The sequence below is a fragment of the Rhinoraja longicauda genome, chromosome 24 (genome assembly GCF_053455715.1).
Source record: "Rhinoraja longicauda isolate Sanriku21f chromosome 24, sRhiLon1.1, whole genome shotgun sequence".
Classification (NCBI taxonomy): Eukaryota; Metazoa; Chordata; class Chondrichthyes; order Rajiformes; family Arhynchobatidae; genus Rhinoraja; species Rhinoraja longicauda.
The window spans coordinates 32555590-32568915 of record NC_135976.1 but is presented as its reverse complement, the minus strand read 5'-3'; the positions used below and the strand labels follow the sequence as shown (position 1 = coordinate 32568915).

General features: G+C 47.8%; 1 protein-coding gene across 1 annotated transcript in view; it reads right to left on the bottom strand.

Annotated features, from left to right (window-relative positions):
• Window positions 1–11309: 11309 nt before the first annotated feature.
• The window catches only part of LOC144605239 (polymeric immunoglobulin receptor-like), a 40982-nt gene continuing 38965 nt past the window's right edge, over window positions 11310–13326 (bottom strand). The window contains exon 10 of the mRNA XM_078420335.1: window positions 11310–11475. Within this exon, the coding sequence (XP_078276461.1) occupies window positions 11310–11475 (166 nt within the window). The remainder of the gene's footprint in view (window positions 11476–13326) is intronic.

Sequence of the window (13326 nt, the reverse complement as noted above, 5' to 3'; positions counted from 1 at the left end):
TTGCGCATGGAATTCAGCGTGATCCAAGGTTGTGGCGTAGACATTGGTGAGATGTTTTGTACCGCAACATGCATCCACCCCTTGGAGGTGTTCCATGACTACATACAACGACAACTTAGATGTTAATGTTGGTGGTCAGAGTCAAACAGCATGGAAACAAGTTCTTTGACCCACTTTCCCCGCGCCGACCAAGATGCCCTTATCTACTACACTCTACATGCTTTAGATGCTAATATTGGCAGTACGATTAGTGAGTTTACAGATGACACCAAAATTGTATCCTTTTGGATGTTAGACCACAGAGGGATAAGGAGCAACTGGTATGTGGGGCAGAGAAGTGCCAGCAGGCCGGGGGGCTTCCAACCCCCCCCCCCCCCCCCCGGCAAATTGGCGAGGATATCTATGCGGCGTGTTTGAGACCCTTGTGAAGATAAAGTGAATGAAGTCTTTGAACATTAAATGTTTAAAAGCACGTTCTGTGCCACTTTAGCGAGGTATGGGAGATGCTTCAGTTGGGAGCGTTCTTGCTCTGTGTTGGGAGATTCTTGGTTCGGATCCCAATCCACCGATTTGAGCAAGGATCCGACCGAGGCCACCATAGATAGACCAAGCCCCTTGATCTAGACGTGAGTCTCGCCCATTGAGATGCCGCCAGATGGTTGTAAGCATTCCCACGTTTATTTCATGCAGTCCAGAGTCCCACAAGTTGTGTTGCTTGCCTGATGCCGGAATTAAGTATGTCCCTTCTGGGCTGAAGAACCTGGAGTGGGAGGGTCATCTCCCATGGTCCACATCAGCTCCGACCACACAGGTCGGGCAAGGAAGGACATTTTGCTGGAGGATTTTGAGGAGAAGTTAGAACCACAAGAATGAGAATTGCCAGATTATTACCTGAGCCTTGTGCAAATTGCCACAAAGTAAATAGAAGCAAAGTGGTCAAGCATTGCTCAAAGCATCACGGTATATACATGGGTTCCAATTCCTGAGACAACCACATCAACGCAGGAGTTGAAGGGGAAGGTTAAATTGAAGAATAGGGCATACAATGTGGCGAGGATTACCGCACTGGGAAGTATTGAAGATCCAGCAGCGAAAGATTAAAAAGCCCGTAAAGGGGACGATTGGTTTTGAGAGAAAAATTGAGTGTCACATCTAAAGAAAGAGCGGATGTTCTTTGGATATATAAAGCGGAAGGAGGCGGCTAAGGTAGGCGTGGGACCGCCAGAGAACGACGCTGGTGCATTTATACCAAGAAACAAGGAGATGACAGATATGTTAATTCAATTGTGGAAACAAAGAACTGCGGATTCTGGTTTATACTAAAGATGGGCACAAAGTGCTGGAGTAACTCAACGGGTCAGGGAGCATCTCTGGAGAATATGGACAGACACAAAGTGCTGAAGGAACTCAACGGGTCAGGGAGCATCTCTGGGGAATGTGGACAGGCACAAAGTGCTGGAGTACTTCAACGGGTCAGGGAGCATCTCTGGAGAATTTGGACAGACCCAAGGTGCTGGAGGAACTCGGCGGGTCAGGCAGCATCGCTGGAGAATATGGACAGACACAAGGTGCTGGAGGAACTCGGCGGGTCAGGCAGCATCTCTGGAAGAAAAGGATGGGTGTCCTTTTCGAGTCGGGACCCATCTTGGTCTTCCGGTTTCCAACACTCTCAACGTTTTTTCCTATTCCCACACTAACCTTTCTGTCCTGGGCCTCCTCCATTGCCAGAGTAAGGCCACATGCAAATTGGAGGACCCGCACCTCATATTACGCTTATGCAGCTGACAACCCAACGGTTTGAACGTTGAATTTTCTATCTTTAAATATCTTCTATTAACCTGCCCCTCCCCCCCCCTTTCCCCCATTCTCCTCCCTGTTGGGCGAGGTGCGGTCCCCCCCCCTCCCTATTTCCCCAGTGAGGGGCGGCAGAGGTTCTGGTCTTTGTGGAAATGAGCCACAGCAGCAGAACCGGTGGTAGCTGGGACCTTCCGTGGGGCCGGTGTCTGACAGCCCAACCCCCCACCCCCGCCCGAAGGCAGTTTTATTTTCCTGTCTTTTTTTTTACAAATCCAATAATGGCAGCGATGAACATAAGAAAGACAATTGTCAAGGCAATCGATAGAACAACCTGTCATAAAGATGTAATTGCCTTCCTGCAAAATACAAGAAAAAACAATGGCAAGATCATGGTAATAGGACTGATTCCCTCTCGAGTAACGCACCATGTGTTTCGATCCGATAAGTAAAAATGTGGAACTATACTTGAATGCAGTGCAGGTTAAATTCTAGAACAATATGAATAATTCTATTGGTATCTAAGGAACTATAAAGTAGTTTAGAGTTTAGGGATATGACATGGGAACAGGCCCTTTGGCCCATTGAGTCAATGCCGACCATTTAGGGACGGTACGGTGGCGCAGCGGATGAGTTGCTGTCTCATAGCGCAGGAGACCCGGGTTCGACGCTGACTACCGGTGCTGTCTGGACAGAGTTTGTACGTTCTCCCTGTGATCGCAAGAGTTTTCTCCGGGTTCTTCCCATATTCCAAAGGCGTGCGGGTTTGTAGGTTAATCGACTTCTGTAAATTGTCCCGAGCGTGTGGAACAGAACTGTTGTATGGAGTGTTCGCTGCTCAGAGCGGACTCGTGGGCCAAATGGTCCATTTCCACGCTGTATCTTTAAACTGAGCTGAACTGAAGTTAACTAATTTGTTCTCAGGTAAGGCTGAGTGGGCTCTTCGAGTTACTAACCTGTTTGGAGGTGTTGAAACGGGAGTCTCAGGGGAAATTGTTTCCTTGGGTGTTGCTGCATCCTGAGGCAGGGTGGTCAGAGTGGTTGTGGTGGAAGACCTTGTGCCGATTGTTGCAGAGTTGGTGGTGACCGTATCTGGGCGGCGTGTTTGAGACCCTTGTGGAGATAAAGTGAATGAAGTTTTTGAACGTTAAATGTCTGAAAGCACGTTCTGTGCCACTTCAGTGAGGTGTGGGAGATGATTCAGTTGGGAGCGCTCTTGCTCTGTGTGGGGAGATTCTTGGTTCGAATCCCACTCCAGACATTTGCGCAAAGATCCTTCTGAGGCCACCATAGATGGACCAAGCCCCTTGATTTAGACAGGAGTCTAACCCATTAAAATGCCCGCAGATAGTCGCAAGTATTCAGAGACTTCTTTCTTGCCCTTCAGAGTCCCACAGGCTGTGTTGTCTGCCTGCTGCTAGAGTTAGGCACGTGTCTTCTGCGATGGAGAAGAACTTGAAGTGGGAGTGGGATGATCCGTGGACTATTTGCTTTACACGGACTGAATTGGAAATAATGCAATTTGGTTGGTAGTATCTACCTGAAACATTAACTCTCGTTCTCTCTCCCGACAAGGTGAGTATTTCAAATTGTACAGTTTGTGTGGCTCACTGTAAAGACTATATCACTAATCTCATGAGGATTCTTATTTCATAAGTGCTGGCTCAAAGAGCAAAATGGCCTCCTCCAGCATCTATTTTCGATGTTCTATGTTTGATAAGTGATAGGAGCAGACTTAGGCCATTTGGCCAATTGAGTCTACTCCGCCATTCTATCATGGCTGATCTATCTCTCCCTCTCAACCACATCCTCCTGCCTTCTCCCCATATCGCTTGACACCCGTACTAATCGAGAACCTGTCATTCTCCACCTAAAAAATACCCAATGACTTGGCCCTCATCAGAAACATGATAAAGGTTTTCCCCTGTACATCGGTACAGGCGACAACAATAAACTGAGCACATAAATCAACAATGTTTGTGAGACACAAGGAATGGCAGGTGCTGGAATATTGAGCAAATCACAAAGTGCTGGAAGATCTCAGCAGATCGGGCAGCATCTGTGGAAGGAATGAACAGACGATGTTTAGGGTTGGGAACCTTCTTCAGATATTGTGTGGGTGGTGGGTGTCACAGTGACGGGCAGGGAGAGCGGGTGAGGGGGCGCCCCCCCCCCAGCACCGTTGAGGGGCGGCAGAGGTTGTGGTCGTTGATCGATCATCTTTGGGGAAATGAGCCGTCAGCGGCAGAAACGCCGGTCCCCGTTCATGAGGTTACCCCCCCCCCCCCCCCACACACACACTGCTGCTGGGACAGTGGGCTCTTGGTGTGGCCCCATGGGCCGGGACACCAGTAAATGAGGTCCCCCCCTCACCCCGACCCCCGGTGATGTGGCATCGAGTCACCATGACGACCGAGGCCGGGAATTCCCAGCTGGGATTTTCACAACTGGGAGAGTGAGGAGAGATCGTCAACGCACCTTCAGAAACGTTCAATGAGATGGACGTCATTTCATTGGCTGCAAATTTTACTATCACACACCAGTAGCGTCCTTCATCACTCTTCTCCAGGTTGTCGATGGTTACTGAAATTATCTGTTGTGTTTTGTTATCATTCATCGATGTTCTCCCTCGGTGTGGGTCATCAGTAGAAACCACGGTACTGGAGAGATGGTAATAACCACCTTTACTCCAGAGCTTCTGGTTGTCCCTGTATTCCTGACCATACCGACATTCCATTGTGACCGACTGCCCCAACACTCCCCTCACCTCCTTGCGTCCAGTTATTCCCATTGACCCTGTTGGCACATTAATGATGAAAGATCAATCGCACTGCATCAACACAAGCTGAGTTTTAAGAATAAAAAACATGTCATTTGTACTGTCCAGACAGGTCCATGGTTTCGCATAGATCATGTGTAGCAAGGAACTGCAGGTGCTGGTTTACATCAAACATGGGCACAAAGAGCGGGGGTAACTCAGCGGGACAGGCAGCATCCCTGGAGAACCTGATGGGTGATGTGTCCTCTCCAGAGATGCTGCCCATCCCGCTGAGTTATTCCAGAATTGTGTGTCTCTCTTCTTTTGCATAGATCCTGTTGCACTTGCATCCTGTAGCAATCAGCAGCAGCAATCAGTGTGCGTGTGTGTGAGTGAGAGAGAGCAGAGACCGTAGTATTGTGTGGGGGATAGTAAGGAGTAAGACCTGTGTGATCTCCCGGACAAGTTTCGATCGCCTAGCTTGGGGTCGGAGAGGAATTTCCCGGATTTTTCTTCCCCAAATTGGCCTGGGTTTTTATCCGGTTTTTCGCCTCTCCCAGGAGATCACTCAGTTCTTTTGGGTGGGCGGTTGGAACGGTTAAGGGGGAGTATGAGTGCCAGGGCAGTTTATTGTTCTGGGTGTCGGATGTGGGGAATCTGGGAGTCTGATAGTCTTCCACACATCCACATCTCCGCCAGGTGCGACAAAATGGGGCTCCTAAGGGACCGTATTAGGAACCTGGAGCGGCAGATTGATGACCTCCGTCTGGTCAGGGACAAGTGAGGAGGTTATAGAGAGGAGTTATAGAGAGGTGGTCACTCCAAGACCACGGGAGGTAGACAAGTGGGTCACGGTTAGGGGGGGCAAGGAGCAGAGGCAGGGACTAAAGAGTACCCCAGTGGATGTACCCCTTGGCAATAAATACTCCTGTTTAGGTACTGTTAGGGAGTACAGCTTACCTGGGGGCAGCGACGGCGCCCGGGCCTCTGGCACGGTGTCCGGCCCTGTTGCTCAGAAGGGTAGGGAAAGGAAGAAGAGAGCGATAGTGATAGGGGACTCTATAGTGAGGGGGTCAGATAGGCGATTCTGTGGACGCAGTCGGGAGACCCGGATGGTAGTTTGCCTCCCTGGTGCCAGTGTCCGGGATGTATCTGAACGTGTCCAAGATATCCTGAAAAGGGAGGGAGAGGAGCCAGAGGTCGTGGTACATATAGGTACCAACAATATAGGTAGGATAAGGGAAGAGGTCCTGAAAGGAGAATTTAGGGGGCTAGGAAGAGAGTTTAAAAAAAAGGACTTCCAAAGTGATAATCTCAGGCGTACTGCCTGTGCCACGCGATAGTGAGAATAGGAATGGAGTGAGGTGGAGGATAAATACATGGCTGAGGGACTGGTGCAGGGAGCAGGGATTCAAGTTTCTGGATCATTGGGACCTCTTCTGGGTAAGTATGACCTGTACAAAAAGGACGGGTTGCATCTGAACCTGAGGGGAACCAATATCCTGGCGGGGAGATTTGCTCAGGTAATTGCGGAGACTTTAAACTAGTACGGTTGGGGGGAGAGACTCAAACACAGATAGCTAATAGGCAGTGTGTGAGGCAGGAGGCAGAAAAGGGAAACACTCAGACCCAATATGTAGGAGTGAAAGAAGTGAAAAGAAATAAACTGAGAATAAGAAAAGATGGGTCCCTTAAATGTGTATATTTTAATGCTAGGAGCATTGTAAGAAAGGTGGATGAGCTTAGAGCCTGGATTAACATCTGGAAGTATGATGTTGTGGCGATCAGTGAAACATGGTTGCAGGAGGGTTGCGATTGGCAATGAAATATTCCAGGATTTCATTGTTTCAGATGTGATAGAATCGGAGGGGCAAGAGGTGGGGGTGTTGCATTGCTTGTCAGGGAGGATATCACAGCAGTGCTTTGGCAGGACAGACTAGAAGGCTCGATTAGGGAGGCTGTTTGGGTGGAACTCAGAAATGAGAAAGGCTTAGCAACACTTATAGGGGTGTATTATAGACCGCCAAATAGGGAACGGGAATTGGAAGAGCAAATATGTAAGGAGATAGCAGATATTAGTAGTAAGCACAGAGTAGTGATTGTGGGTGATTTCAATTTTCCGTACATAGACTGGGAATCACATTCTGTTAAAGGGCTGGATGGTTTGGAGTTTGTAAAATGTGTGCAGGATAGTTTTTTGCAGCAATACGTAGAGGTACCTACCAGAGAAGGGGCAGTGTTGGACCTCCTGTTAGGAAATGAGACGGGTCAGGTGATGGAGGTATGTGTTGAGGAGCACTTTGGGTCTAGTGATCACAATGCCATTAGTTTCAATATAATTATGGAGAAGGTTATATCTGGACCAAGGGTTGAGATTTTGGATTGGAGAAAGGCTCATTTTGAGGAGATGAGAAAGGATTTAAAAGGAGTGAAATGGGACATTTTGTTTTATGAAAAGGATATAATAGAGAAATGGAGGATATTTAAAGGTGACATTTTGAGAGTACAGAGTCTTTATGTCCCTGTTCGGTGGAAAGGAAAGAATAATAATTTGAAAGAGCCGTGGTTTTCCAGGGAAATTGGACATTTGGTTTGGAAAAAGAGGGAGATATACAATAAATATAAGCGGCAGGGAGTAAATGAGGTTCTTGAGGAATATAAAGAATGTAAAAGGAATCTTAAGGAAATTAGAAAAGCAAAAAAAAGATATGAGGTTGCTTTGGCAAGTAAAGTAAAAGTAAACCCCAAGGGGTTCTACAGATATGTCAATAGCAAAAGAATAGCGAGGGATCAAATTGGTCCATTAGGGAGTCAGAGTGGACAGCTATGTGCTGAGCCGGAAGAAATGGGGGAGATATTAAACAATTTATTTTCTTCGGTATTCACCGAGCAGAAGGATATTGAATTATGTGAGGTAAGCGAAACAAGTAGAGTAGTGATGGAAATTATGAGGATTAAAGAAGAGGAGGTACGGACACTTTTGAAAAATATAAAAGTGGATAAGTCTCCAGGTCCTGATAGGATATTCCCTAGGACATTGAGGGAAGTTAGTGCAGAAATAGCAGGGGCTATGACGGAAATATTTCAAACGTCATTAGAAACGGGGATGGTGCCGGAAGATTGGCGCATTGTGCATGTTGTGCCTTTGTTTAAAAAAGGTTCTAAAAGTAAACCTAGCAATTATAGACCTGTTAGTTTGACGTCTGTGGTGGGAAAATTAATGGAAAAGATACTTAGGGACAATATATATAATCACATGGATAAACAAGGCCTGATTAGAAACAGTCAACATGGATTTGTGCCTGGAAGGTCATGTTTGACTAATCTTCTTGAATTTTTTGAAGAGGTTACCAGGGAAATTGATAAGGGCAAGGCTGTGGATGTTGTCTATATGGACTTTAGTAAGGCATTTGACAAGATTCCACATGGAAGGTTGATTAAGAAGGTTAAATCGTTGGGTATTAATAGTGAGGTTGCAAGATTGATTTAACAATGGCTGAATGGGAGATACCAGAGGGTAATGGTTGACAACTGTATGTCAGGTTGGAGGCCAGTGTCTAGTGGAGTACCCCAAGGATCTGTGTTGGGTCCACTGTTGTTTGTCATTTACATTAATGATCTGGATGATGGTGTGGCAAATTGGATTAGTAAGTATGCAGATGATACTAAGATAGGTGGTGTAGTTAATAATGAAGTAGATTTTCAAAGTCTACAGAGAGACCTGGGCCTTTTGGAAGGGTGGGCTGAAAGATGGCAGATGGAGTTTAATGCTGATAAGTGTGAGGTGCTGCATTTTGGTAGGACAAACCAAAATAGGACGTACAGGGTAAATTGTAGGGAATTGAGGAATGCAGTGGATCTGGGATCTGGGAATAACTGTGCATTGTTCCCTGAAGGTGGAATCTCATGTGGATAGGGTGGTGAAGAAGGCGTTTGGTATGCTTGCCTTTATAAATCAAAGCATCGCATATAGAAGTTGGGATGTAATGTTAAAATTGTACAAGGCATTGGTGAGGCCGAATCTGGAGTATGGTGTGCAGTTCTGGTCGCCAAATTATAGGAAGGATGTTGACAAAATGGAGAGGGTACAGAGGAGATTTACTAGAATGTTGCCTGGGTTTCAGCACTTAAGCTACAGAGAGAGGTTGAACAGGATGGGTCTTTATTCTTTGGAGCGTAGAAGGTTGAGGGGGGACTTGATAGAGGTTTTTTAAATTTTAAGAGGGACGGACAGAGTTGACGTGGGTAGGCTTTTCCCTTTGAGAGTGGGGAAGATTCCAACAAGGGGACATAACTTCAGAATTAAGGGACAAATGTTTAGGGGTAACATGAGGGGGAACTTCTTTACTTAGAGGGTGGTGGCTGTGTGGAATGAGCTTCCGGTGGAAGTGGTGGAGGCAGACTCGATTTTATTATTTAAGAGTAAATTGGATAGGTATATGGATAGGAAGGGATTGGAGGGTTATGGTCTGAGAGCAGGTAGATGAGACTAGGTGAGAGAAAGTGGTCGGCGTGGACTGGTAGGGATGAACGGGCCTGTTTCCCTGCTGTAATTGTTATATGGTTATATGTTATATGGTTAATGCTTTTACCGCTGGTGTTAATTCCCATTTCAGCGGGATTGTTCCCCAAGTTCCTGAATCTACCTGGCGTCCGGTTCCTCCTTCCCTGTGGGCGTGGCTTGACCCGAGTGGTGGTCATGTGACAGGAAGCCAAACTGTCTCTCACTCTGACCCACCCTGGGTTCAATCTCAGTAAAACCCACTTCCCCATTGAACTAGTAAAAACAAGGAACTGCAGACGCTGGTTAATACACAAAAGGACACAAAGTGCTGGAGTAACTCAACGGGTCAGGAACTCTCTCTGGAGAAGGTGGATAGGTGACGATTCATAGAAACATATCAACATAGAAAATTGGTTCCGGGTAGGCGATTCGGCCCTTCGAGCCAGTACTTTGTGCCCCATTGAACGAAACGTCCCGGCCTGTGGTAGAAGGTGGATCTGCCTCTGATGTTTCAAACTCCACGTCCATCTGGAATAATCATGAGGTGTCTTTTTCACGCAAAGAGTGGGGGGTAGGAAAGGGTGGGGGGAGTATGGAACAAGCTGCCAGAGGAGGTAGTTGATGCAGGGAATATCCCATCACTTAAGAAACAGTTAGACAGGTACATGGATAGGACAGGTTTGAAGAGAACATGGACCAAACGTGGACAGGTGGAACCAGTGTAACTGAGACATGTTGGCCGGTGTGTGCAAGTTGGGCCGAAGGGCCTGTTTCCACACTGTATCACTGTATGGCGACTCTAACACATTTGAAACTCTGCAGATTCAGGAGCTGGGGTGGAGACACATCATCACATCAGTCCAGGACCGCTCACAAGCCACAAGACAAACGCCTTGAAGGAGAACTCAGAGGCTGGGGAAAGCACGGTGTGAAGAACAGCTCGAGCAGCAGAATCTGGTGTGAGGCGGTTGATTTTTCTTGGAAGGGAGAGATTACCACAACTTCTTCAAATGCTAAATTGGACAGTCAATGTGGTGCTTCCTCATTTGAGACGCCCGCCTGTTCCCAATGTGTGGCTTCCACAGGTTTTTTTCTTTGAATGTGCTAAGGTTTAGGTTCAACATTTCCCATTGCAGTGCCTGGAGGGAGTGCCGTGTGCCTTTGATCGACAAAAAAATGCTGGAGTAGCTCAGCGGGTCAGGCAGCATCTCTGGAGAGAAGGAATGGGTGACGTTTCGGGCCGAGACCCTTCTTCAGACCGAGAGTGAGTGGGGCAGGAAGTCAAGAGATATGCAATGGGTAAGGCGTGAAAGCGACAGATCTAAGCAGATGGCGATGAGGAAATGTCGGTCGCGGAGCCGGAGAGCAGGAGGAATCGCAGAGGGGGAACAGCGAGGGAGGCGGTTGCAGAATTCTCGTCGGGGAGAGGAGGAGAACTTGTGTCCCGGGCTAACTGAGCCACACCAAGGGCCAGCATTAACATCTAGCGAAAGGTCAGCGTGTGGCACTCTGGTCTCCGAGTCAGAGTCGTTGGTTCAACCCCGACTCCCGAAGCTCGTGGACTGAGGGAGCGCGGTACTGAGGGAGCTCGTCACTGCTGGAGGCGATGGCACTTTGCCGAGGCATTTAGCTGATCTGCCATCTGCTCTCTCAAGTCACTGAAAAAGTTCACCTGGAGATAGTTTGCACCAGAATAGTGGAGCAACCTTTCTGTTCTGCGGACAAGAGTTATCCCGACACCCAAGGTCAACAAGGCCAGCTGTTGGGTCATTTTCGACAGGGAGCTAGCTGTGTGTAATTTGGCTGCGCACAACACGACAACAATCGCTGATGGAAGTCTACAGGAACTAAGGAGTGTTGAGCAATTTATCATCAGGTCCCCACAAGGTGCAGAGAGGTCCGTGGTTACAAATAATTCAAGGCGCGAGTAAATAATTCTAAAGAACAGAGCATTTTGTAATACAACGATTTACCTGGTGTGAAGCCAAGAGCGACAAGAACCAACAGAGCGACTGTTCCCCTGGATCCGGGCCGTTTCTGCTGGGTGAATTCTCCCTGTGCCACCGCCATGTCTCGGCTGCGTTGGTTCGGTTTGGTCCCTGCACTGCGTCTGAGTTGTCCGCTTCCTCATTCACAACAGAAGTCAAACATTCTATTTCCGTTTACTCAGGAAATGACTTTGCTGTGGTTCGAGAGTAACTTGCGACTCACTTGCTACCTCCCCCAGCCTCCTCACCACGGACACTGCAACTATCAGGAGGGCGCCGCAACGCTCTCCAGTTGCCTGGATTGGAGCATCTCATCGAAGCTCCGCTTCATCCTGGTGAAGTCTGCCCGCTTGACTGGCACTCTGTCCACCACCTCAAACATTCCCTTGCCCACCACCTCAACCCCCTCCCCAAATGCGGGCACAATGCGTCTGAACTTGTATGGGGATAGGAGGCAGAGATCAGACGTGTTTGGATGGAGGAATGGGCCGAATGGCCTAATTCTACTCCTAGAACTTGTGAACTTGTGATTTGTTTACCCACCTCAAAATGCGCGTCACTAATTTGTCCAGCATCGGAACTGAGGGTGAAAACTGGATCATGACCAATATATGGCAGAACAAAATGGAGGTGGGTCAAACGGAGGCAAGTGGGACGAGTGGACGAGGGTGGCACGGTGGCGCAATCGTCGAGCTGCTGCCTTAGGCTGACATTCGGGTTCAATCCCGACTACGGTACTGTATGGAGTTTGTACATTCTGCCGTGACCGCCTGGATTTTCTCCGAGATTTTCTTATCAACCTCACTACTTCCTAGTTCTCAAAAATAGACACACAGTGTTGGAGTAACTGAATGGGCCAGGCAGCATCTCCAGAGAACATGGATAGGTGATGTTTGTTTTGTCATGACCATTCTTCAGGATGATTTGAGTAGGGGGGGGGGGAATGCTGGATGAGAGGTGGGGGCAGGATAAAGCCTGGGAAGTGATAGGTGGATACAGCTGAGGGAGAGAGGGTTGTTGGCTGATGGGTGGACGAACGTCAGAGATGGAAAGAAGATAAAAGGCTTTGAGATATGGAGGGAAGAGGGATTGAAATGTGAAGCTAGAGGAAAGGATATATACGGGTAGTCAGGGGGTATGGGGAGAAGGCAGGAATGGGGTACTGATTGAGACTGATCATCCACGATCACATTGAATGGTGGTGCTGGCTCGAAGGGCCGAATGGCCTACTCATGCACCTATTGTCTATTGTCTATTGTCTATTGGGACAGAGGTTAGGGGAAAGGGTGGTTGTTGGTTAGTTACTTAAAACTAGAGAATTCAATGTCCCCCCCCCCCCCATTGGGTTCCAATCTGCCCAAGCGGACTATCTGATATTGCTGCATCTGTACTTCCTTGCGTCTTCTTCTTTGTCAACATATTTTGACGTGAGTTGCTCGCATTGTGTTGTAACACTGCTACACTGGTGATGGAGATGCTTGTTCTGGCTGATATTTGTGGGTTGGGTTTGCTGTAGGTGAAACTGCAACCACCTCCTGAGACCCGGGTTCCATTCTGAACTCCTGCGCTATCAGTGTGAGATTGCATGTTCTCCCTGTGACCCGGTGGGTCTCGTCCGGGTGCTCCGGTTTCCTCCCACATCCCAAAGAAGTGTGGCTTTGTAGGTTAATTGGCCCTCTTGTAGAATTGCACCCAATGTGTCGGGAGTGCATGCAAAATTGGGATAACGGGGGTCTAGTGCGAACGGATGGATCAATGGTCAGCGTGGACTCGGTGGGCCGAAGGGCCTGTTTGCATGCTGTATCTCTAAACCCGCATATGATTCGATGCCAAACTCTACCTGACAACGGTGCTGTGAAAAATCTTGAATCTTGTCCATCACCTTTAAGGTGCTGTTGAAATGCAAGTTGTTGTTGCATTATTGCAAAGAATTGCTCAATAAACGTTTAGTCAGAGGGTGGTGAATCTGTGGAATTCTTCGCCACATAAGGCTGTGGAGGCTGTCACTGGATATTTTTGAGGCAGAGATAGATAGATTCTCAATTAGTACAGGTGTCAGTGGTTATGGGGAGAACGCAGGATAATGGGGTGCGAGGAAGAGATAGATCGGCCATGTTTGAATGGCGGAGTAGCTTTGATGGGCCAAATGGCCTAATTCCACTCCTATCACTTATGACATGACAAAAATTCAACCATCTTTACTTACGCTTGATTACTTTCTTCAATATTCAATGTGCAGGGTTTTGCACAGCAATTCAATTGCTAATGAAGTTAAAAGTTCA